The sequence below is a fragment of the Cydia fagiglandana genome, chromosome 22, assembly GCF_963556715.1.
Source record: "Cydia fagiglandana chromosome 22, ilCydFagi1.1, whole genome shotgun sequence".
Classification (NCBI taxonomy): Eukaryota; Metazoa; Arthropoda; class Insecta; order Lepidoptera; family Tortricidae; genus Cydia; species Cydia fagiglandana.
Genome location: NC_085953.1, coordinates 11,687,330 through 11,710,674, shown reverse-complemented (window position 1 = coordinate 11,710,674; position 23,345 = coordinate 11,687,330). Strand labels below are relative to the sequence as shown.

The 23,345-nt window shown below is 40.1% G+C and overlaps 1 protein-coding gene across 1 annotated transcript in view; it reads left to right on the top strand.

Moving 5' to 3' along the window:
• LOC134675457 (lysine-specific demethylase 5-like) overlaps nucleotides 1-23,345 on the top strand; it is a 79,061-nt gene that overhangs the window by 13,745 nt on the left and 41,971 nt on the right. Inside the window, exons 6-19 of the mRNA XM_063533726.1 lie at nucleotides 270-436; nucleotides 790-951; nucleotides 2,465-2,581; nucleotides 4,057-4,168; nucleotides 4,388-4,524; nucleotides 6,221-6,327; nucleotides 6,757-6,909; nucleotides 8,811-8,922; nucleotides 11,021-11,215; nucleotides 11,606-11,784; nucleotides 12,387-12,558; nucleotides 14,231-14,429; nucleotides 16,150-16,265; nucleotides 17,468-17,687. Coding sequence (XP_063389796.1) covers nucleotides 270-436; nucleotides 790-951; nucleotides 2,465-2,581; nucleotides 4,057-4,168; nucleotides 4,388-4,524; nucleotides 6,221-6,327; nucleotides 6,757-6,909; nucleotides 8,811-8,922; nucleotides 11,021-11,215; nucleotides 11,606-11,784; nucleotides 12,387-12,558; nucleotides 14,231-14,429; nucleotides 16,150-16,265; nucleotides 17,468-17,687 — 2,148 coding nt within the window. The remainder of the gene's footprint in view (nucleotides 1-269; nucleotides 437-789; nucleotides 952-2,464; nucleotides 2,582-4,056; nucleotides 4,169-4,387; nucleotides 4,525-6,220; nucleotides 6,328-6,756; nucleotides 6,910-8,810; nucleotides 8,923-11,020; nucleotides 11,216-11,605; nucleotides 11,785-12,386; nucleotides 12,559-14,230; nucleotides 14,430-16,149; nucleotides 16,266-17,467; nucleotides 17,688-23,345) is intronic.

The window sequence follows — 23,345 nt, the reverse complement described above, 5'->3', positions numbered from 1 at the left end:
TAAATATTTGATGTTGTTTGTTTGAATTTGATTTTGTTTGATATCTTCCAGTTAATATGTTCGTGGGGTTTTTTGTCTCATTCAAAAATTTCTCGGGAGCAAATTTTGTTTAACCCTCTTGCTTTGAAACTACTTTTCAGACTAATCGCTATGCTCGTGGTTCAATTTTGGAGTCTCGCTTATATTAGACGACGTATTATATACGAGCGGTTAAAGAATAATTTTTCCCCCTTGTAAAACAAATAGGTAACTACAATGTTCTTCCCCAGGTCCCCGCGAGAACAAGTGGATGTCGCCGGCGGGCAGCTGCGGCGCGCGCGCGCGCGTGACGCGCGCCACGCGCCTGCGCGAGCACCGCATGAGCAACATGACCGTCTCCGTCACGCCCGCGCCGCCCACCACGCCCGTCGCCACCAGCCCCGGAGCTCTAGACCCGGTAACCTGACATTCTTGAGATATGTGTAACTGTATACTAAGTGCCAGTTACACCATTCGCACTTGACAGACTGATCGACGACACCCGACGCGCCGCGGCTATTTACTATGAAACTTTCCATACAAAAATTTTGCGAACTCTTTAACGATGACAAAAAGATTGGTGCAACCTACCCTAATTGGGGTGTTGGCGAGAACTTTCGTTTTATACGTAGGGACAGTGTGTCCCTGTAAATATTAATGTAGCTAATACAATACAGCCAGATAAATCCAGCAATGCTGTTTTAGTATTAACAATTTAGAAATCGGCTATCAAAATAAATAAAAAACCTTGAACATACGTTTTATTTTCAGCTGGCAAAATACATGTGCCGCGTCTGCGGACGAGGCGACATCGAGGAACAAATGCTGTTATGCGACGGTTGTGACGACTCCTATCACACATTCTGCCTCGTGCCTCCGCTCGCCATCGTGCCCAAGGGAGACTGGCGTTGCCCCGTCTGCCTCGCAGAAGAGGTAAGATATCTGCTATATGACATCTAGGAAGAAATGCTGTTATGCGACGATTGTGACTACTCCTGTCACACATTCTGCCTCGTGCCTCCGCTCGGTATCGTGCCCAAAGGAGACTGGCTTTGCCCCGTCTGCCTCGTAGAAGAGGTATGATATCTGCTAGATGACAACTTGAAGCAAATTTGGTTTACTTTACAAACGTCTAGAGATACTATCAAAAACTAGTCCTTTAAGGTTATAACCGCCCAAATCTAAAAGAAAACCGAATTTTTCGCGGTTTTTTCGATTTTTGACAAAGTTGCGTTCGGCGCTCGAGGTCTAAAACTTGGATTATTAATTGGCCTAACATCATAAACAAGTATGCAAAAAATCAGAACTACCGGATTTGACGCAAACGTAATAGTACATTATTGTCGAGGCTCGGAAGTAGCTACTTGCAGGCTGAGGATTCGTTTTAAACGGACGACCTTGGGAGTCCGTTTAATTGAATCCGAAGCTAGCAAGTAGCCTTCCAGCCGAGTCATATATAGTGCTTTTCTCAAAAATGGTGCAAGAAATATAAATATCATAGAAATATTTTACAAAAGCAACGTTCTTACATATATATTTTGACAGAAAAAAGCCCTTGCCGCCTTTTAATTTTTTTTAATAAAAAAATAGAAGTGTATTTTTCTGTCAAAAATACGCCAACCTATTTGAGACATCTAAATAGTCGCGGTACTAATCATCTGTTTGGCTGTTTAATGGGCCTGTGCCTTCATTTGATATGGTCATTTCAACTTTTAAAAAGTTTGGAACTCGACAAATAATGGAATTTGTATGCAACATTGCAGTCCCAAAATCGAGACTGCAATGTTTTTAACTTTTTAATTTTTGACTGACCATAAACTACGCGCTTCGCGACCTATTTTTTAGACGGCAAAGTCGACTTTGCCGTCCATTTTTGAGAAAAATGTATAAAATTACTGTATTTAACACACAGACAGACGCGGCGGGGGACTTTGTTTTATAAGGTGTAGTGATAGTAGTAGTACTAGTAAGGTGTAGTTCACATTTCATGCTATAACTACTTTGAACACAACCAAGACCTTATTGTTTATTTTACCCCACACCAGCTCGGAAAGGCTTACTTTGCACTTCAAAAACTGATTGCAAAGTTGCATTTTATTCACATGTGAGGCAAAGTAATCAAATGCAAATTTTTAGTTGTTTTCTTATGTTTGCTGGTAAAATTGACTTTTAACTGATGATTTTGGATGATAAATATTTAATAACATTAATTTGGATTTGATTTTGTTTGATATTTTACATTTAATATTTGCTTCGGGTTGGTGTGGTGAAAAATTTTGTGTTTCACTCGGGGGCAAATTTTGTTTAACCCTCGTGCTTTGAAACTCGCTACGCTCGTGGTTCAATTTTGTAATCTTTCGCTTGCTTGGGTATCAATATTAGCGCGAGCGGTTAAACAACAACTTTGCCCCCTTGTAAAACAAATAACTATTTTATGCCTGCACAGGTATCGAAGCCGACAGAGGCGTTCGGATTCGAGCAGGCGTCGCGAGAATACACGCTGCAGCAGTTCGGAGAGATGGCCGACCAATTTAAGTCGGACTATTTCAACATGCCCGTACATGTAAGGATTACGTTTATATTTTATGTTTACTGCATGTTGTAAATTTATAGACAGGAGGCGATGAAATATAAATATTAGAGTATAATATTCAACTTTGTACGTTAAACGTGACGCAACATATTTCGAAAACCCTTTGTACAAATTTTGTATATATCACGAGATACTTATTTACTGTCTTAGGTAGGTATGTATATACAGGATGAAATTTTAATCACCAGCCATACTTTATACTATAGATAGATAGATAATCTGTTTATTTGAATTTATAGGTGATACTGAACAACCTTTAGATAGATAGATAGAATACTCTTTATTGACACACCTCAGTAAAAAGATACAAAAGAAAAGTACAATTGATTAAATTACTGTTACTTTACTATGGGACCAATGCCAAAATCGCGAAAAAAGATTTGGCTGTTTCATACACTTCGGCTGAAATTGTTCAGTATGACCTATATAAATTCACTAACTTTCATCCCCTTTTTAACCCCCTTAGGGGTTGAATTTCTCAAAATCGCTTATCTCTTGTACACTTTATAAATGCAATCTGGTGTGCAAATTTCAACTTTCTGGCTTTTGTAGTTTCGGCTCTGCGTTGATGAATCAGTCAGTCAGGACACTTGCATTTATATATATGTATAGATTACGCAAAGTAAGGCTGGGTTAATAAAATTTCAACCTGTATACTATTATACTTTAGTTGTGAAACAGAATGAAATTCAAAAATAAAACAAGTGCGAGTTGGACTCGCGCACGAGGGTTCCGTACCATAAAGCAAAAAAAACGGAAAATAATGCAAAAAGAAAACGGTCACCCATCCAAGTACTGATCACGCCCGACGTTGCTTAACTTTGGTCAAAAATCACGTTTGCTGTATGGGAGCCCCACTTAAATCTTTATTTTATTCTGTTTTTAGTATTTGTCGTTATAGCGGCAACAGAAATAAATCATCTGTGAAAATTTCAACTGTCTAGCTATCACGGTTCGTGAGATACAGCCTGGTGACAGACGGACGGACGGACGGACGGACGGACAGCGAAGTCTTAGTAATAGGGTCCCGTTTTACCCTTTGGGTACGGAACCCTAACAACTCTCACGTATCACGTTATGTATAGTAAGGCGTGGCTCACTCCGCGACTTCGTCGCGTCGCTACAAGTGTACAAGTACATGCGGCCCACATCAATTTTGGTGTCTATCCACAGTAGTTGGCGCGCACCGCTACGGAACGGACGCCTTCTATCTGTCGTAATAGACGCGTTTTGTTAGAATAGAATAGAATAGAATAGAATGTTTTTATTCGTGACAAAACTTAATAGAGTGTTTGTTTGTCAGGCCGTAAATAAACGAAAGTTTTACGCGATTAAGTCCTGTGTTAGTTATAAAAGTATGAGAGAATAAACCTTCTGTATCTAGTACTGTTATTTATTCTGTGGTTTGGTACTGTATCATGTATGATACTGAACGATATTTTTAGATGGTGCCAACCCCGACGGTAGAAAAGGAGTTCTGGCGGGTAGTTTCATCTATAGACGAAGACGTCACAGTGGAGTATGGCGCTGATCTCCATTCCATGGACCACGGATCGGGTGAGTGGCATTGTCCAAAAGCCCTTAGTATAATCTAGAAGAATACCGGTTTGCAAAGAAACGGTTCAAGGTCAGCTTCAGTAGCATGGTCGCGATTTTACCTACTGTCACGTTCTAACAAGTACAATGTATGTCTCACTGGATTAGACCACTAGTTTTTAATATTCTTAAACGTTTTTCCTGAGATAAGTATAATAATTTATAATGATTCTTGTCCAGGATTCCCTACAAAGTCGAGCGCTCATCTATACCCCGGCGAACAGCAGTATGCCGAGTCGAGTTGGAATCTGAACAACTTGCCTGTCCTAGAGGGCTCTGTGCTTGGACACATTAACGCTGACATATCCGGAATGAAGGTATATTTTTGAGTTATTTTACGCCATCAAAAAGATTACTAGGTATTTAAAACAAAAAAAATGAGAGGCATGGCGTGATCTGGTGTCGGAGGCCAGGACTTTGGGTCGTTGCGTCACCGTAGTAAGTGACCTTTTTAACGCCAAGAATATGTAAAGGCTACTATAAATAGTCGTGCCCACAGCGCCATGGACATGCCATGGATGGATGGATGGATGGATTATTAGAGGTGTTATGGCGTACACTGTCAATCAGTGTCAGTAAGTAACCTTCACACTTTCCTGTAAGGTTTACATTAGGGTGGTATTCCATCTGTCCAATGTCGACTCACTCTGCCATTAAGCAAAATGTGAGACAAAATACACACTGGACAAATAAATTGGACAGATGAAATACCACCCTTAGCTCACTTGATGAATGAATGAATGAATGAATATTCTTTATTTCAGACCAGGTCCATATAAAATTAAAATTAAAATAAATAAAATCAAAATTAAAATCAAAATCAAAATTAAAATTAAAATTAAATTAAATTATAACATTACATTACATTACTACATTACATGTGTTAGTAACAGTGTGAAATCATTAAATTAATGTTCCTACAACTAAGGTTAGTATATATACAGGGCATCACAGACTTTCTACATACAGTATATTGGCTTGCCTGTCAGTACATGTATCATATTACAATGGTTTATGTACTGACAGTCAAACCTTGACGCAAATGCCCTCAGGATAATGTTAGAGCTGTCCCGCACCCTACGCGACAGGGATGTGCACCGCTTCCGCATTGTGGTGTAGAAACAGTCTACCCTAGCTTCAGCAAACATCCCCGATGCGCTGCAGTAGCGAGACAGCCCCATCATCATCCTGAAGGCATTGTTGTACTGTACACGGAGGGCGTTGTACTGTTTCTGCGTATAAGAGATCCACAGGCTGCTCGTGTTGTACAAAAGGCTCTAAAGAGAGTTACCTTAACTTCAGCAGAGCAACGAGCGAACCTGCGGGCCACCATGTTTGCCCTAACAGACAACGCCCTCCGTTCTCGCTCAATATCGGCATCATCTTTCAAGTCAGAGGTTACCACATGGCCAAGATACTTAAAAGATTCTACCCTATTCAAAGGAGTACCATATAATCGAATAGGCGGCACAGGTGGCAGATCTTTACCTCTGACTTGAAAGACCATGCGTTCGCTCTTTTTTATATTGTACATTAGACCGCGACTTTTAGCATATTGCTCACATATGCCAAGCAACTGCCCAAGGCCACACGGAGAGGCACTCAACAGCACCATGTCGTCAGCGTAGCTTAAGTTGTTGAGACATACGTCATCAATGTGGCAGCCGACATGAGTGCTGCTGAGCTCCTCTATTAATGCATTTACATACAGGTTGAAGAGCTTGGGTGAGGAGACTTGATCCCGTGACGTTTTGGTTCATGACGTAAAACGTTCAAAGGGTTAAGTATGGGCAGTAGAATGCTCAAGCGCTTGCGTTTCACGGAAAGCGCGACTGTTCCAGTACTAATTTCAAAATCCCAATGTGTAGGTACACACACACACACAGGTGTGTTGGGTACAATAAAGTGCTTACTACTACTACTGTACCTACACGCGATTTTCTTTTGCGTGTTCCCTCAACTTTGTTACAGATATAGTTTTACAACTGTTTTAACAATTTAATTTGCTCGCAGGTCCCGTGGTTGTACGTGGGCATGTGTTTCGCCACCTTCTGCTGGCATAACGAGGACCACTGGAGCTATTCCATCAATTATTTACACTGGGGCGAGCCCAAGACTTGGTGAGAATGTTTTCATGTTAATCTTAACCCATAGACTAGGAATCCTCTAGACCGAGTTTAGAGCAATTATTTCAAGCAACCGATGATGCCTAAAATGCGGGGGCGCGCGGGACGAGGTGAGCGAAGTCCCGTGCTGGATTGGTCCGTTCAAAGACACGGACGTCACACAAAGACACTTTCGACTCAAACATGGAGTAAAATTACCGTATGCGTGGCAGAGGGGGTAGCGCAACTATGCTAAGTCTGGAGGATGTTTTGTCTGTGTCTTAGCCTTTTGACCGCCAAAGACGTCAACAGACTCATGCGGCTACTGTACTATTTTTTTTTTAATTAAATGTGCCAACTGTTTTTAATATCTTCAACGTTACTGAAATCGCGGTCGAAGGCTAGTTTAGTTAATATGTATTCTGTAATAATGTTTGTGTACAGGTACGGCGTGCCAGGCTCGAAGGCCGAGCAGTTCGAAGCCGCCATGAAGGCCGAGGCTCCCGAGCTATTCCAGCTGCAGCCCGACCTGCTGCACCAGCTCGTCACCATCATGAACCCCAACATACTCATGCGCGCCGGCGTGCCCGTCTACAGGTACACTCGGCACCAAATATACAGGGTGTAACATGACTACGGGTACGGCGTGCAAGGCTCGAAGGCCGAGCAGTTCGAGGCCGCCATGAAGGCCGAGGCTCCCGAGCTATTCCAGCTGCAGCCCGACCTGCTGCACCAGCTCGTCACCATCATGAACCCCAACATACTCATGCGCGCCGGCGTGCCCGTCTACAGGTACACTCGGCACCAAATATACAGGGTGTAACATGACTACGGGTACGGCGTGCAAGGCTCGAAGGCCGAGCAGTTCGAGGCCGCCATGAAGGCCGAGGCTCCCGAGCTTTTCCAGCTGCAGCCCGACCTGCTGCACCAGCTCGTCACCATCATGAACCCCAACATACTCATGCGCGCCGGCGTGCCCGTCTACAGGTACACTCGGCACCAAATATACAGGGTGTAACATGACTACGGGTACGGCGTGCAAGGCTCGAAGGCCGAGCAGTTCGAGGCCGCCATGAAGGCCGAGGCTCCCGAGCTATTCCAGCTGCAGCCCGACCTGCTGCACCAGCTCGTCACCATCATGAACCCCAACATACTCATGCGCGCCGGCGTGCCCGTCTACAGGTACACTCGGCACCAAATATACAGGGTGTAACATGACTACGGGTACGGCGTGCAAGGCTCGAAGGCCGAGCAGTTCGAGGCCGCCATGAAGGCCGAGGCCCCCGAATATACAGGGTGTAACATGAGGAAACCGAATAATTTTAACAGCGTATTCCTGATCACATTTAGAGACGAAAATGTTCTAAAAACTTTTTTGATTTCGCCTAGTATGTATGTATGTATGTCACTTTATTGCACATAAACAGGTTTAAATAAAACGGACAATAACAAAAAAAATGTTATGTACAAAGCCGCACTTATCCCTAAAAGGGATCTCTTCCAGCTAACCTTTGAGAAAATGCGAAAGGATCAAACACTAACAGGTGAAAGAAAATTTAATCCTAGTTTCAGAGTTATTCATCAACATCATCATTCTCTTGCCCTTTTCCCATTCACTTGGGGTCGGCGAAGCATGTCTTTCTCTTCCACACGTCTCTGTCACCCGTCATCTCATCATTCACTTGCGCTCGTTTCATATCATCTCTCACACAGTCCATCCACCACATACACATACACACACACATAGTTTAAGAGTTATTATCAATTAAAAAAAAAAACAATTTATTGCTACATACTGCAAAACGCCTTTTTAATGGCGATGTTGCTACTATGGGACGTAGTCTAAATATCCTTATAGATGTCAAAAAGTGAAAAGTAACACTGCAAAAACTAGGTTTTACCATAAAAAAAGTAAAAATCTATTTGAAGTGACAAGTTTACTGATAACATTTACTTTTTATGTACAAATACATTCCAAAAATTTAAAAATAAACCAAAAATATTTTTTTTATGGCGAAATTGACCTAAACTCATATTTAATTTTTTCCTACTTATGACCTCAGAAATGCGTGGTTAAAATCTTTCGCATTCCTCGTGAGCACATTGTATAGTGACGGCCAAAGTGGCCGAATATATCGATGTCGATACACGTCCTTATTTCTACGGCAACAAAGGTTTGTTACGATATATCTGGCCACGAGTTGACCTTTGTATTTTAATTACGTGACTATAGTTCGTTTTTTTTTATCATTAGAAAAAACTTGAGAGAAGGTAAGCGATCTTGACATGTCTTTTAATTGTAAAACGCTTTTTAAAAATCAGTAACTATTACTTATGAAAGCAGAAGAATATAAATGATCGTATTAGATTCATAAATGTTACATATTTGCTATAACTTATTTTTAAAATGTGTTTTTCAATTAAATGACACATCAAGATTGTTTACCTTATTTCTAATGCTAAAAAAATGAACTATAATTAAAACAATGAATTCACAGGACTGACCAGCGCGCGGGCGAGTTTGTTATAACGTTCCCTCGCGCGTACCACGCGGGCTTCAACCAGGGATACAACTTCGCTGAGGCCGTCAATTTCACACCAGCTGACTGGGTACGTGTCTAATTCTTTTCTAGAGCGGTGGCGGCGCGTCAAACAGCTGCTGAGTGAGCTGGTGCTAATTTTATTTAGCCTGTTATTCCTGTAGGGTAAAGGTGCTCATAGACTTGAGCATTCACTCGAGCAGAACATCGAATATATGCAGTTTTTAAGTAGATTCGGCCAATTGTTCGAAGAACGCTATAGTCTGTATCTTTAGGTATTTAAATAAACGTAAACAAACAATTTGTACATTCTCGGGTAGTTGTAACATTTATTGGTTAACCGCCTGGATCTGTCCCTGAACGACCAGACTTGAACTTACATCAATTTGATCATGTTATGTTTTCATCTACACTCAACTGGCATAAGGAGCCTTTTGAGGGGAAATTTTGTTTACTTTTATTTAAATACTTAAAGATACAGACTATAATACCAGTCTTCTGTTCCCGATAATGCTCGTTTCAAGTCCACTTTAAGGTGCTACACTCCTCAAATTTAACAAGTCGCTGCTAAATGAGGACGCCAAGCTACTGAGATATCGACTGAGAATAACTCCTCCTCAGTCGTTCACTCTTGACAGAGTGGTCGTGGTTGTATGATGAGACGTATCTATTGTGGATAACGCAGCCCTCGCAATGTGCCTCCATTTGCCACGGTCTTCGGCGTTACGGGAACATTGGACTATGGTGGTTTGTGTCGCAGATTTTATCAGGTCTGTCCAGCGCGTAGGTGACCGACCTCGTGACCGCTTGCCTTCAACTCGTCCCTGGACAACGAGACGTTCCATGGAGTTTTGGTTTCGTGTAACGTGCCCGAAGTATTTGAGGATTCGTATTTGAACAGTCGACGATAATCTCTCCTTCACTTTGAGTTCTTCCAAGATCGAAACATTGGTCCGAAACGCAGTCCAAGGAATACGCAGTAGTCTCCGCCAGCACCACATTTCGAGTGCGTCAATTTTGCGTCGGTCTTTCAGACGCACCGTCCACGTTTCTGCGCCATAAAGAAATATTGGGAAGACTAAGCTTCTCATCAGGCGGACTTTCGTGGTTTTAGTGATGTTGCGGTTGCGCCAGACTCTGTTCAGCTTGTCAACGGCAGATCTTGTGATAGCACATCTCCTGCGGATCTCGTCCTCGCACCCACCATTGTTCGTGATCGTGGAGCCGAGGTATATGTAGCTTTGGACAACCTCACAGTTGCCAATCATGGAGACATCAGGTTGATTTAGTTCCGCTCGATCCACGACCATCATTTTGGTCTTATCTCTGTTGATCGCGAGTCCGAAGGAGAGGCTTGTTGTCTCTAGGCGTTCCAACAACAGTTCTATGTCTTCTTTTGTTTGAGCGAGAAGAGTTGTGTCATCAGCGTATCTCAAGTTCGATGTTTTCCGCCCTCCCACTGAAATTCCCTTGTCCCATTGCTCCAGAACAATTCTCATAATACATTCTGTATAAATATTAAACAACAGTGGAGAGAAAATGCACCCCTGCCGAACACCAGCGTGTGTCTGGAAACTTTTCGAGTCGACGTCGTCAATTCGAACTGTCGCAGTTCCGTCCTCGTAGAGTCGACGTATGAGGCGGACCAAGTGGCTAGGTACTCCCATATGAAGTAGAACGTCCCAGAGCTTGTCCCATTTCACGGTGTCGAAGGCCTTGCGAAAGTCAACAAAGCAGATATAGAGTGGGATGTTAAACTCTCTAGACTTTTCGATAATTTGTCGAAGAATTAAGATCTGCTCCCTTGTTCCACGACCTTCGACAAATCCTGCTTGCTCCTGAGCTATCTCCGGATTCAGAAAAGCTTTCAGTCTGGTGTTGATGATATGGAGAAGTACTTTGCTGGCGTGCGAAATCAAAGCTATAAGTCTGTAGTTGCTACATTTTTTTGTAGATCCCTTCTTGTGCAGTGGTACGAATACGGAGTGTGCCCAGTCCTTAGGCCATTTTTCTATCTCCCAGACACGATTGCAGATTACGTGCAGTATTTCAACTGAGAATAACATTAAATACCTATATATTTTCTTACTAAGCAGTATTTTTAGTAGCCTGAAACTTGACTCCAATATTATGTAAATATCCATAATTAAATAATCCATATTTTCCAGCTAAAAATGGGCCGCGAATGCATCGCACACTACTCGACCCTGCGTCGGTACTGCGTGTTCTCGCACGACGAGCTGGTGTGCAAGATGGCGCTCTCACACGACGCATTAAACATGAATGTGGCGCTCGCCGCGTATAGAGACATGAGAACCATGCTCCACGACGAAAGGAGGCTTAGGAAGGCGCTTCTGGACTGGGTGAGTAAATAAATAATCCATATTTTCCAGCAAAAATGGGCCGCGAATGCATCGCACACTACTCGACCCTGCGTCGGTACTGCGTGTTCTCGCACGACGAGCTGGTGTGCAAGATGGCGCTCTCACACGACGCATTAAACATGAATGTGGCGCTCGCCGCGTATAGAGACATGAGAACCATGCTCCACGACGAAAGGAGGCTTAGGAAGGCGCTTCTGGACTGGGTGAGTAAATAAATAATGCATATTTTACAATAAGGTTGGCAATTTTTGAATGTTTTACTGTCGGTAGCGTAGGTTTCTTCTACTCCTAATTCTAATTTTTATATAATTTAGTGTCTTCTTACGGTGTGGTTGTTCTTACGGTTTTTAAACTAATTTCTCTTTCCAGGGCGTGACGTCAGCCGAGCGCGAAGCCTTCGAGCTGTTACCGGACGACGAGCGGCAGTGCGCGCTGTGCAAGACGACGTGCTTCCTGTCGTGCGTGACGTGCGCGTGCTCGCGCCGCGTGGCGTGCTTGCGGCACTACGACCAGCTGTGCGCCTGCCCGCCGAGGTCGCACACCCTCAGGTGGGACAGTCTGGTTTCCAATCTGTGTTACGTGTGCTAATGCACTTTTCGTGAATGTGCTTTTTTTGTTATTACTGAAAATCATGACCTCTTTCGTCCCAATAAAAAGTTTTCTTTCTATGGTGGTAATGGTAATGCAAAGGAAATTGTATACAGTTTTTTCATTATTTTCTTTGTTAGGGGTTCCGTACCCAAAGGGTAAAAACGGGACCCTATTACTTCGATTCCTCTGTTCATCTCTCTGTCTGTCACTGTATCTTAGGAACCGTGATAGATAGACAGTTGAAATTTTCACAGATGATGTATTTCTGTCAACAAATACCAAAAAGTACGGAACTCTCGGTGGACGAGTCCGACTTGCACTTGTTCGGTTTTTTTTTGGAGGGAAAGAGCTATTGATTCTTAAAAGAAATAACGCAAATGACAGATAATTTCACATTAAAAAAAAAAACAGATTTTTTATTAAAGAAATGCCATGAGCAAATCGGTTTGACTATTTACTCGACTAAGGCTAGTTGAGTTCATCATCAAGCCTGAAAGAGGATTTCTTTTTACAGAATGATCTATCGTCGGATTCTTTTCTAATCTTCTACTTGTTGCAGATATCGATACACTCTTGACGAGCTACCAGCGATGCTAGAAAAACTGAAGAAGAAATCAGAAATATTCCGCGAATGGGCGGAGTCTGTACAGAACGCTCTGGACCCCGACACGCCGAAAACTTGCGACTTGGACGGCCTGAGGGCTCACCTTAGGAGGTCTATTGAACTTAAGGTATGTCTGTGTCAAATTAGGTATAGTGTTTTTGATGGTGAGTAAGATTGCCAGAGCTACAGATTCATTTTGTTGACTGTGAGAGGCCTCTTGTCCACACAGTGAATAGTTTGAGTTGTAAGCGTTTATAGGCTGCGGTGGCCGCACGCTTGTTTGCTGACGACGTGGAATAAAATGAGTAGAAATGAGTTAGTGTTGTAATTGTGACCAATATGTGATGATGTGTGGTGGTGTTAGCAATAGGTGTTTCACCAGATGGAATTAAGCTCAATCTGTATAAAGGAAGTATATGTATGTTATGTTATGTATGTGCGCGAAGTGGATTTATCTTGAATGCGAACGATCGCTCATAATAGTATTTTATGCAACCGTTGTTTAAGAGAGGTCAAAAAGGCGAGTGGCGTGAGTAACAATTTGAGGCGAAGCCGAAACTTGTTAATAAAGACGCCACGAGTCTTTTTTGACTCAGTTAAATAACGTTGCATACAATACTTTTTCTACGACCAAGCACTTACTTTAAAATAATATTGTATATTTAACAAATATTTTTAAATCAAGAAGTAGCAAAAATGGAGGGAATGGGCGGGAAAAGAATGAATGAATGAATAAAATAAAAAAAAGTCTATGGTTCACTTATTTGTCAGAGATGACATTTAAAATAAGGTTGGCAACACTGTATTTCATTCAATATTTTTTAAGTGGTCATTACACGAGGTATCGTAAAATCGTCAAAAAGATACTGCGTGTATGCACAAATTCTTTTTTGGGGAATAGACTAAAGACTTGACAACTACATATAAGGTAGTGTTTTAAAGGTGTGTGCACGACCCTTTAAATGACAAATAAAAGTACGGGAGTAGAAAAATACTTTTCATTGCACTTTATTTTTTATAAAATCTTGATACAGAAAGTGGTATGTTTACTAGTTCTAACCTGAATAACTCTTTTTGTTTCGGTCTTACATTTTGGGCCTTTTTGTTTAGACGGTAAATTAAATATTTGTACGCATGTATATGTTGTTTGCACGTTCTGTTCCATTTAAACCGGTCCCTGACCGGTTTTAAGCCTTAAACCCTTTCGCAAATTGTTTTATATTTTCAGACTGAAATAATTGCCTCTGTGCCTTTCTGTAAACTCGTAGAAAAAAAAAACTGAACTGCTTATGTTGTTTGCAAAAAAGACAGCATAAATATTTTACTTATTGAAACCCCAAGCTTAATATTTAAATGAATCTATGCATTTATGTTTAAGTCATAAATTAAATAGTCCGTATTTCTGGTTAATTTATTAATCACAAAAATAGTTTTCATTAAAATGAAAATATATTAATTAATATATTTAATTTTCTGTGTATTTTTAACTGTATGGTGCACAATAAGGAATATTTATTATTATTATATTTTGTCGCCATACTTAGATATTTGATAAATAATTAAAATCACAAAATAATACTAAGACATGAAAATTAATACATAAAATTAATATGAAGTAGAAAATGCTGTCCATTATATGATAACTAGGTTGCCGAACACCAACGTTTCACAACCTAGTTATCATAAAACGCATGATGCCATACCCACAGTCCGTTGCGTGGAGTAAATATATGAGTACTTTACTCGTCTTAGTATTAATTTTCTTACGATAAAAAATAATTTCGCTTTTTATTTCACAGATGCACAAAACCGAGCTAGTCCGCGCACTAGAAACCGCCATAGAGGATGCCGAAAAGTGCGCCTCCGTTATTCAGCAGTTAGATCTCAACAAGATGCGAACTAGAACACGCCATCATGACCCCAAATACAGACTATCAGTGCAAGAATTGACACTATTTGCGCAAGAGATTGACCAGCTGGCTTGCGTGCTACCTGAAGGTTAGTTTATATTTTATTCTTTTATACTATGAATGAACAGTTCTAGAGCAGACCCTTCGTGATTCAAGAACTAAATCTCAACAAGATGCGAACTAGAACACGCCATCATGACCCCAAATACAGACTATCAGTGCAAGAATTGACACTATTTGCGCAAGAGATTGACCAGCTGGCTTGCGTGCTACCTGAAGGTTAGTTTTTATATTTTATTCTTTTATACTATGAATGAACAGTTCTAGAGCAGACCCTTCGTGATTCAAGAACTAAATCTCAACAAGATGCGAACTAGAACACCCCATCATGACCCCAAATAAAGACTATCAGTGAAAGAATTGACACTATTTGCGCAAGAGATTGACCAGCTGGCTTGCGTGCTACCTGAAGGTTAGTTTTTATATTTTATTCTTTTATACTATGAATGAACAGTTCTAGAGCAGACCCTTCGTGATTCAAGAACTAAATCTCAACAAGATGCGAACTAGAACACGCCATCATGACCCCAAATACAGACTATCAGTGCAAGAATTGACACTATTTGCGCAAGAGATTGACCAGCTGGCTTGCGTGCTACCTGAAGGTTAGTTTTTATATTTTATTCTTTTATACTATGAATGAACAGTTCTAGAGCAGACCCTTCGTGATTCAAGAACTAAATCTCAACAAGATGCGAACTAGAACACGCCATCATGACCCCAAATAAAGACTATCAGTGAAAGAATTGACACTATTTGCGCAAGAGATTGACCAGCTAGCTTGCGTGCTTCCTGAAGGTTTGTATTTCTGTCTTTTTCTTATATCCATGGCCAAATAATGCGCCTCCGTGATTCAGCAGTTAGATCTCAACAAGATGCGAACTAGAACTCGCCATTATGACCCCAAATACAGACTATCGGTGCAAGAATTGATACTTTTTGCGCAATAGATTGACCAGCTAGCTTGCGTGCTGCTTGAAGGTTTGTATCTCTGTCTTTTACTTATATCCATGACCGAAAAATGTGTATCCGTGATTCAGCGTGAGCGACTGGTAGCCGTCCAGTGGGTCGGCCCAGGTATCGCTGGGAAGACAGGGTGGCGGCGGATCTGCTTCAGCTTCGCGTCAGTAACTGGCAGGAAGTTGCGCAGGATCGGGACAGGTGGCACGCTCTCGTTTCGGAGGCCAAGATTCTCTTTGGATCGCTGAGCCAAAATAGTTAGTTATTCAGCAGTTAGATTGAACAGTTCTAGACAGTTCTTATACTGTTTTTCTTGCCCTAAGCAAAATAAACTATGTTAGTCTTCGAAGAAGAAGAAGTCTTGTAAGAAGAGAAGAATCTCTTCTTCTTCGTGTTATAGGCTATATAAGGCTCCAAAGCCTATGTATCACTGCGACCATCCGTGATCTATTGTGATCGCCACCTACTACAACTCTCGATCCACACCTGCAACTTCAAACAGCTGCAGGATCTTTTTGATCTCGAGAGACTTTTAACTCCTCCGGGCGCAAAATGTGTCCAACCATGACTTAATTCATGAATACGAATTAGGCAAGGGCACTCTGTGAGGATGTGCAAGGGTTCTCCTCTGCCTCCATACGGAGTCTGCACCGCCCCATGCCGCGTTTCCCCATAGTGTGCATGTGATTATTTCGGCCGCAATGGCCAGTAGTCTTACCACACCTAATAACAATATCGAATTTATCCCCTGTATTGAGTTTTTGTTAAATACCGGTAAATTTTAACAGGATCAGCGGTAAAAGAAGTCCTGCGCCAGACCGCAGAGTTCGAGTCGCGCGCAACGGAACTGCTGAACAAAGATTTGGACCAGACCGACCCCGGTTTCGTTAGAGACCTCGAAGAGGTAATATCCACACGGCTAGCACAACTAGTCGCGACTGCCGCGTCATGCTTATCTTTACCGTTTATACAAAAACAAGACACTTCATGTTTGGACTGCCGCAGAAGAATATGTGCAGGTTGCGCGCGAGCGACTGGTTGTGCTAGCCTTATTGAGTCTTTCACTTAAGTGGAAGAAACGTTATAATCAGAGCTCGGCGGGGGTGAACTGTTTTCAGAGTTTGCACAACATGGACATGCCTTGTCTATGTATATGTGGTGTAAATTAATAACTAAAGAAATTATTTTATTTTGGCTGCCTTTCCGCTACGGTCTTTACGTCGCCATTAAAACAAATTAATTTTATAGCAAGCTTTATTAGCAAATCTCTTCAAATAATGTGTATATCCATCCATATGCTAATATTAAAATTTGTAAAACTTAGTACCTTACCTACTCGTTTTGTACATAAGGCATTGTCATTTTAGTTTAATTATAATTAATAAAGTTTTATTTTCTTTTATTTTAATATTTCTTTCTAAGGTATATCTATATTAATATCTACACTTGACATAAGTGACGTCAAAATGGCTCACCCCTGCCGAGCTCTGGTTATAATTAATAGAATCTCCATTACTTGTTTGAATAAGAATTCAACTGTATTCTAGATTTCGGTGTTAGAGGTTCACAATTCGTCAGGATATATTTTTTATGTGTGTGTGTTATTTTAACATTAAAGAAATTGAATTGAATATGTTCCCCGATTGAAAACGGCTGGATCTATTTATAAAAATACTACTTTACAGTTGGTCATATTGTTATCAGGTCAGAATCTGGTGATGAGATTCTGGAGAAATCAAGGGAACTCTTCAATATTGTATATTCTGTAATTGTTTGGTTACATTATATAATGACTCGTTTATTATCTCCAAATTTTCCTTTTTTCTTTCGGAAAAGGATATTTAGAACTGCCGATGAAGACCGAAAAATAATGACATATTGTGTAAAGTAGTTTTTGTGAAAGATTAAGTGTCGGTAGCACCAAACAGTCACATTTAAAGGGTTCGCTAAATTTTATTGTATTGGAAGCTTCATAATTCACTACTGAGTGACGTTGATCAGTTCGTCAACTGTGGTTGGTGCAACCGGCTCTTAGACAAAAATTTACCTACTAGCATTTTCAGAGGCACTTATATTCAAGGTACATAATCTTCGTATACCCTACAGGTGGTAGAACTCGGCGTACGCCTCTGCATAGTCCTACCCCAACTCGCGCCGCTGCAAATGCGCCTCCAACAAGTCAAGTTTCTCGAGGAGGTCCGGACTTACAGGGAAGACTACGCGACCTTGACCCCAGAGGTCATTGACCGGCTGCTCCAGGAGTCGGAGAACGTGGTGCCGCATCATAAGATTGAGACTGAGCGGGCGTTGCTGTATAAACTTAAAGGTATGTGTGGATGGCAAAAATCTAGCCCCAATATTCATAACACTTAGCAAACATCTGTAACATTTTCTTTCTAACAAACATAAATGACCCTTACCTGTCATGTCACAGTGTATTATCATCGACTTTTTCGACAGACGTTTGTTTATGAATTAAGTTATTAAGCCATATAACTTTAATAGCTTTGTTTATCATCTTTTGTACTATCATCTACACTCCACAGTATTTAAAAGAAATAAAGGATTTTTGTAAAGGATTTGTATCTACGAGTACACACTACTACTTTTTCTGACAGTTTTTATACTTTTTTTCTGGTTATGTTATGATTGATTATTATACTGGGTCAAGCAAATCTTGTCAGTAGCAAACGGCGGCAAATTTGAAAAATCGCGGGTTAGCAACACTGTGTTCGAATAATTCGCAAATCGCGTGTCATCTGTGTTTTATCTGTGGAATGTGGATCACGAATGACAGCCGTCATCTTTGTTTACATTCTGAATCGATTCTATTTCAAGAGATATTTCTGCTGTGTCACCATTAAATGGGCATTTCCATTTAAAGTTGTACCCTCGAGTTTTTCGCATGTCCCCTTAAATTTTTTGCGTTTTACTCTTAAGACGAATTTTTTAACTGGGCAAATGTTGTTTTTTATTGAAATATATTATATAGACACATCATTTATTAAGTTTAATGCACAATAAATCACTTTTTTCTTACTTAAAATCAGGTTTTTAGATATGATAAAATCACTCTGTAGTACTGTCCCCTTCACGGACTTCAATTTTTGATGGACTTTTACACATATTTTTTCTATGAAGGCAACACCAAGTAATGCATTCCGGGCATAGTTTAAATGTTGGAAAATGTGTTATTGATGAAAAAGAGCTTTAAAAACATCCATAATAGGGTTTAATTTCGATAAAAACGTTGTCCCCGCAAAATCGTGAAACGGACATAGTCCAGGTTGGTTACGCAGTTTTCGCTACTTAGCGAAATACTTTTTACCAATATTTTAGGTTTTTTTTCATCCTGGAAACCCTGTGACCATAGATAAAGCTTGTTTAAACGTCAAATTTGATTTATAACAGTCAAAACGCAACCTCCAAGGCGTGCTGGTGTGTGACCGGTAATTTTACTCAATGTTTTGTCCGTTTTGTTCACCTGTTTATGCAGCTTGAACCTTAAGGTGGATGTGTAGGGATGTCCTGCCGACTAACCGCCAAAAGATGGCGTGACTGTGCACAATTTTCGAATTATCACTATCGTTTCCAAAACTCAAACATTTTTAAGACATGTTGATATCTTGCGACGACAACAAAAAATATGACGTCTAAATCGAAATATTTTAACTCAACAGTCTGTAAATTTCATCAAAAATCTGTATAAACTGCAAAATATTGCAATTTCTTACATTCACGCACACTACCATACGTACTGTCATTCACCAGGTGTCAGTCGTATTACTATTACGCCAAAATAGACTAGAGGTCGCTAGTACAGAAAGTGGCTTTTCTCTTATTACTTTCATTAGCTAACTAGGGACAATACTGTAAACTAGATGGCGCAGTGTAGGAGACGAATTTTTAGCAAGATTAATTTATGGTAAAGGCGCAACCAGACGAGCTGAATTTAGCATCAAAATGGGCGGATTGTCTATGGTCACGGACGGTGTATTCCATATAAGTACATACTACATAGGTACCTTGCAATAAATCGTAGAATGTAACGCAAATCACATGCAATTATCTGTGAGATTTGTAGGGGCCCATACGATAAATTCGTAACTGTATGCAGATCTTAGACAGACCTTTACTTATTTCTTTTTGCTAGACGTTGTCATCGAGTGCCATACATTACCTACGCAATACTTACATATGCACGCACGTAGCGTGCGTTTCGTGGCTCGTGGCTCAGGCGTTAGCTTGGTCCGATTCTAACTACCTACTTACATTCAAAATTAAAAATTTCAAGGGTCACTGAAACATACTTTCTACAATGCGTTTTTTCATGCCGCAAAGGAGCATGCGTCATAATGGTCCAAAAGAGCTTTTTTCGAAAAAAAATTGAAGACCTGAGCCTCACAGATCCTAATCTTTTTAATCTGGTTCTTCCAACTCAAAATCACTAGTAGGTACCTATATTCAATCCTGATGCTAAAAAAGTGTTCCAAATATTTGTGGCTTTCCATCACATAATCCTTAGGCTTCAAGTGCAATATGGTCCTTTTCAACAGAACTCCTGATAAAAAATGACCATTGTCTGATGGAAAGCCACATTTGTATAGAAATTGTAGATTCCACTAAGTAGGTACATCATGCACGTTTGTAAGCTTGAAGTACTAAAATACGTGACGTAGTGGAACTTATGGACCACACTGACGGTTTTAACTAGAATAAAAGAATGTCCATGGATCCAAAGTTGAATTTCAATGCAGAACTGAAATATTCATGCTTTAGTAGGTAGTTTAGGAGAGAGTACCTACATAATGCAAGCTTTAAAGCAATTGCTTCATTCCATCCGCTTAGCGAGTGCGGCAAATGGGATGTCCGCTCGGGATAACCACTATGGTCGTATTTTCCGAATATACACAGTTCTTAGATCTCCAAAGGGCCTAGCTAAGGTGCCAATCATTTGCGCCGTAGCGAACGAAACGGTTATCTCTCTCTATCACTCATCTAATTAGTGCGACAGAGAGACTTAGAGTTTCGTTCGCTACGGTGCAAAACTGAGTGCCTAGCCAAAGATACCCATTCTTATCTATTTCCAGTACATATACAGGGTGGCTTAAAAATATCTGCATTCCCGTTGCCAGAGAGGTTTTGGGATTAATATAATATTCATTCCTATGTATAGTTATCATTATTTAAATGAACTCAACACGGGATGAGCTGTGGTTAAAGTATAATTTGTGTTAATTTATAGTCAATAATTAGTTTTTGGTAAAAAAAAACATTTTTGGTTTGGTATATGTTATTATCAATGACTGCAGTTTTCTTTCCATAGGCAACAAACAACAACATTCAGACAAATCTAATAATCCCAAACACAATTAGCTTGCGTTGTTTTATCACAGAGTTCCCATAGACACCTTCTGTGTTCATCATCAAATCAGCTCTATGTCATAATAATATTGCATATTGTCATTGTATTATGAGTGCAAAATATCAACTCAATCGGAAATCGGCTAGTAAGCCTTATTTAGCTTCCAAAATTTGACCTACACTAACATACATACTTATGGCGTTATTCATAAATATAGGTATTCATAAAACATTTAATTTCAAGTACTTTTAACTATTGTAATTTCGACTAGATTTTTTAAACTTTTTTATCCTTTCCTATAATCAATTATGATCGTTTTTAGCTGATCATCAAAAACAATAAACGTCGGACAACGGACAGTTCACGTCACGTCATCCCTGTAAAGATGAAAAAAAAAATAGTATAGTATTTGTAAATATATACTCATGTACATAGTAAAATCATGTTGTTTAATTGATAGTGCCTACAAAAAGAAAATACGTTTATTTCCATTATTTATCCAATGTTTCGCCCTGAAAACTCTGAAATACATGCTAACTAGCATGTGATATGTATAATGATTATAATGAATGATTGATTTATTTGAGGAATATAATTTTAATTTAGTTTTATTGGTAATATAAAACTAAATTAAAATTATATTTTATCAATTTGATTAGCTGACTGATGCACGGATCTAAAATGTATGCGAAGAACCGCGGATTCGGATCCAGATCCGGATAATTTCATACATTTCGGATCCGGATTGCAAACCCTATGTGCGGACAACCAATCTGTCCGTATTTTATTTACTGTAAGCTTATTTTTAGGGTTCCGTACCTCAAAAGGAAAAAAAAGAACCCTTATAGGATCACTCGTGCGTCTGTCTGTCTGTCTATCTGTCTGTCTGTCTGGCTGTCCGTCTGTCACAGCCGATTTTCTCCGGAACTACTGAACCAATTAATTTGAAATTACTACTGATTCTAAAATTTTGGAAAAACTACATAAAATAAATGATGTGTTAAAAATTGGGTATCGTCTTGGGTCGTCCCATTCGTTTTTCGTCAAGTTCTTAAATTAGTCCTATTCTGCTTTCGTCACTCATTCTTCATTGATCACAATCGTCGGTGGCTTTCAATGTAGAATGAGTGACGAAAGCAGAATAGGACTAATTTAAGAACTTGACGAAAAACGAATGGGACCACCCAAGACGATACCAAAAATTGTGTTATATACGAAACCAGGAACGCGAGTCCGACTCGCACTTGGCCGGTTTTTTTTTGTTGCTATTTTTCCATACATCATTCCGAATCCAATGAGGTACCTTATGTCACACGTATTTTTAGGATTAGTAAGTATCTCTAATTTTCACCATTTTAAACTTGACGACGAAACTACACTCTGCGTGTACACGGTGGCTAAAAAATAACTGCATTCCCGTTGCCAGGGAGGTTTTGGATTTACACTGAGCAACTTTTGCGAAGTAAAAATTTACCCTTCCATAGAAAATGGACCAGCCAAAATGTTTGAAACAGCAAATTTTTTTTTTCACGATTTCGTGGTTGGTTCCATAGTAAAAGTAGTTCAGTATAATCCCAAAACCTCTCTGGCAACGGGAATGCAGATATTTTTAAGCCACCCTGTATATGTACTGGAAATAGATAAGAATGGGTATCTTTGGCTAGGCACTCAGTTTTGCACCGTAGCGAACGAAACGGTTATCTCTCTCTATCACTCATCTAATTAGTGCGACAGAGAGACTTAGAGTTTCGTTCGCTACGGTGCAAAACTGAGTGCCTAGCCAAAGATACCCATTCTTATCTATTTCCAGTACATATACAGGGTGGCTTAAAAATATCTGCATTCCCGTTGCCAGAGAGGTTTTGGGATTATACTGAACTACTTTTACTATGGAACCAACCACGAAATCGTGAAAAAAAAAATTTGCTGTTTCAAACATTTTGGCTGGTCCATTTTCTATGGAAGGGTAAATTTTTACTTCGCAAAAGTTGCTCAGTGTAAATCCAAAACCTCCCTGGCAACGGGAATGCAGTTATTTTTTAGCCACCGTGTACACGCAGAGTGTAGTTTCGTCGTCAAGTTTAAAATGGTGAAAATTAGAGATACTTACTAATCCTAAAAATACGTGTGACATAAGGTACCTCATTGGATTCGGAATGATGTATGGAAAAATAGCAACAAAAAAAAACCGGCCAAGTGCGAGTCGGACTCGCGTTCCTGGTTTCGTATATAACACAATTTTTGGTATCGTCTTGGGTGGTCCCATTCGTTTTTCGTCAAGTTCTTAAATTAGTCCTATTCTGCTTTCGTCACTCATTCTACATTGAAAGCCACCGACGATTGTGATCAATGAAGAATGAGTGACGAAAGCAGAATAGGACTAATTTAAGAACTTGACGAAAAACGAATGGGACGACCCAAGACGATACCCAATTTTTAACACATCATTTATTTTATGTAGTTTTTCCAAAATTTTAGAATCAGTAGTAATTTCAAATTAATTGGTTCAGTAGTTCCGGAGAAAATCGGCTGTGACAGACGGACAGCCAGACAGACAGACAGATAGACAGACAGACAGACGCACGAGTGATCCTATAAGGGTTCTTTTTTTTCCTTTTG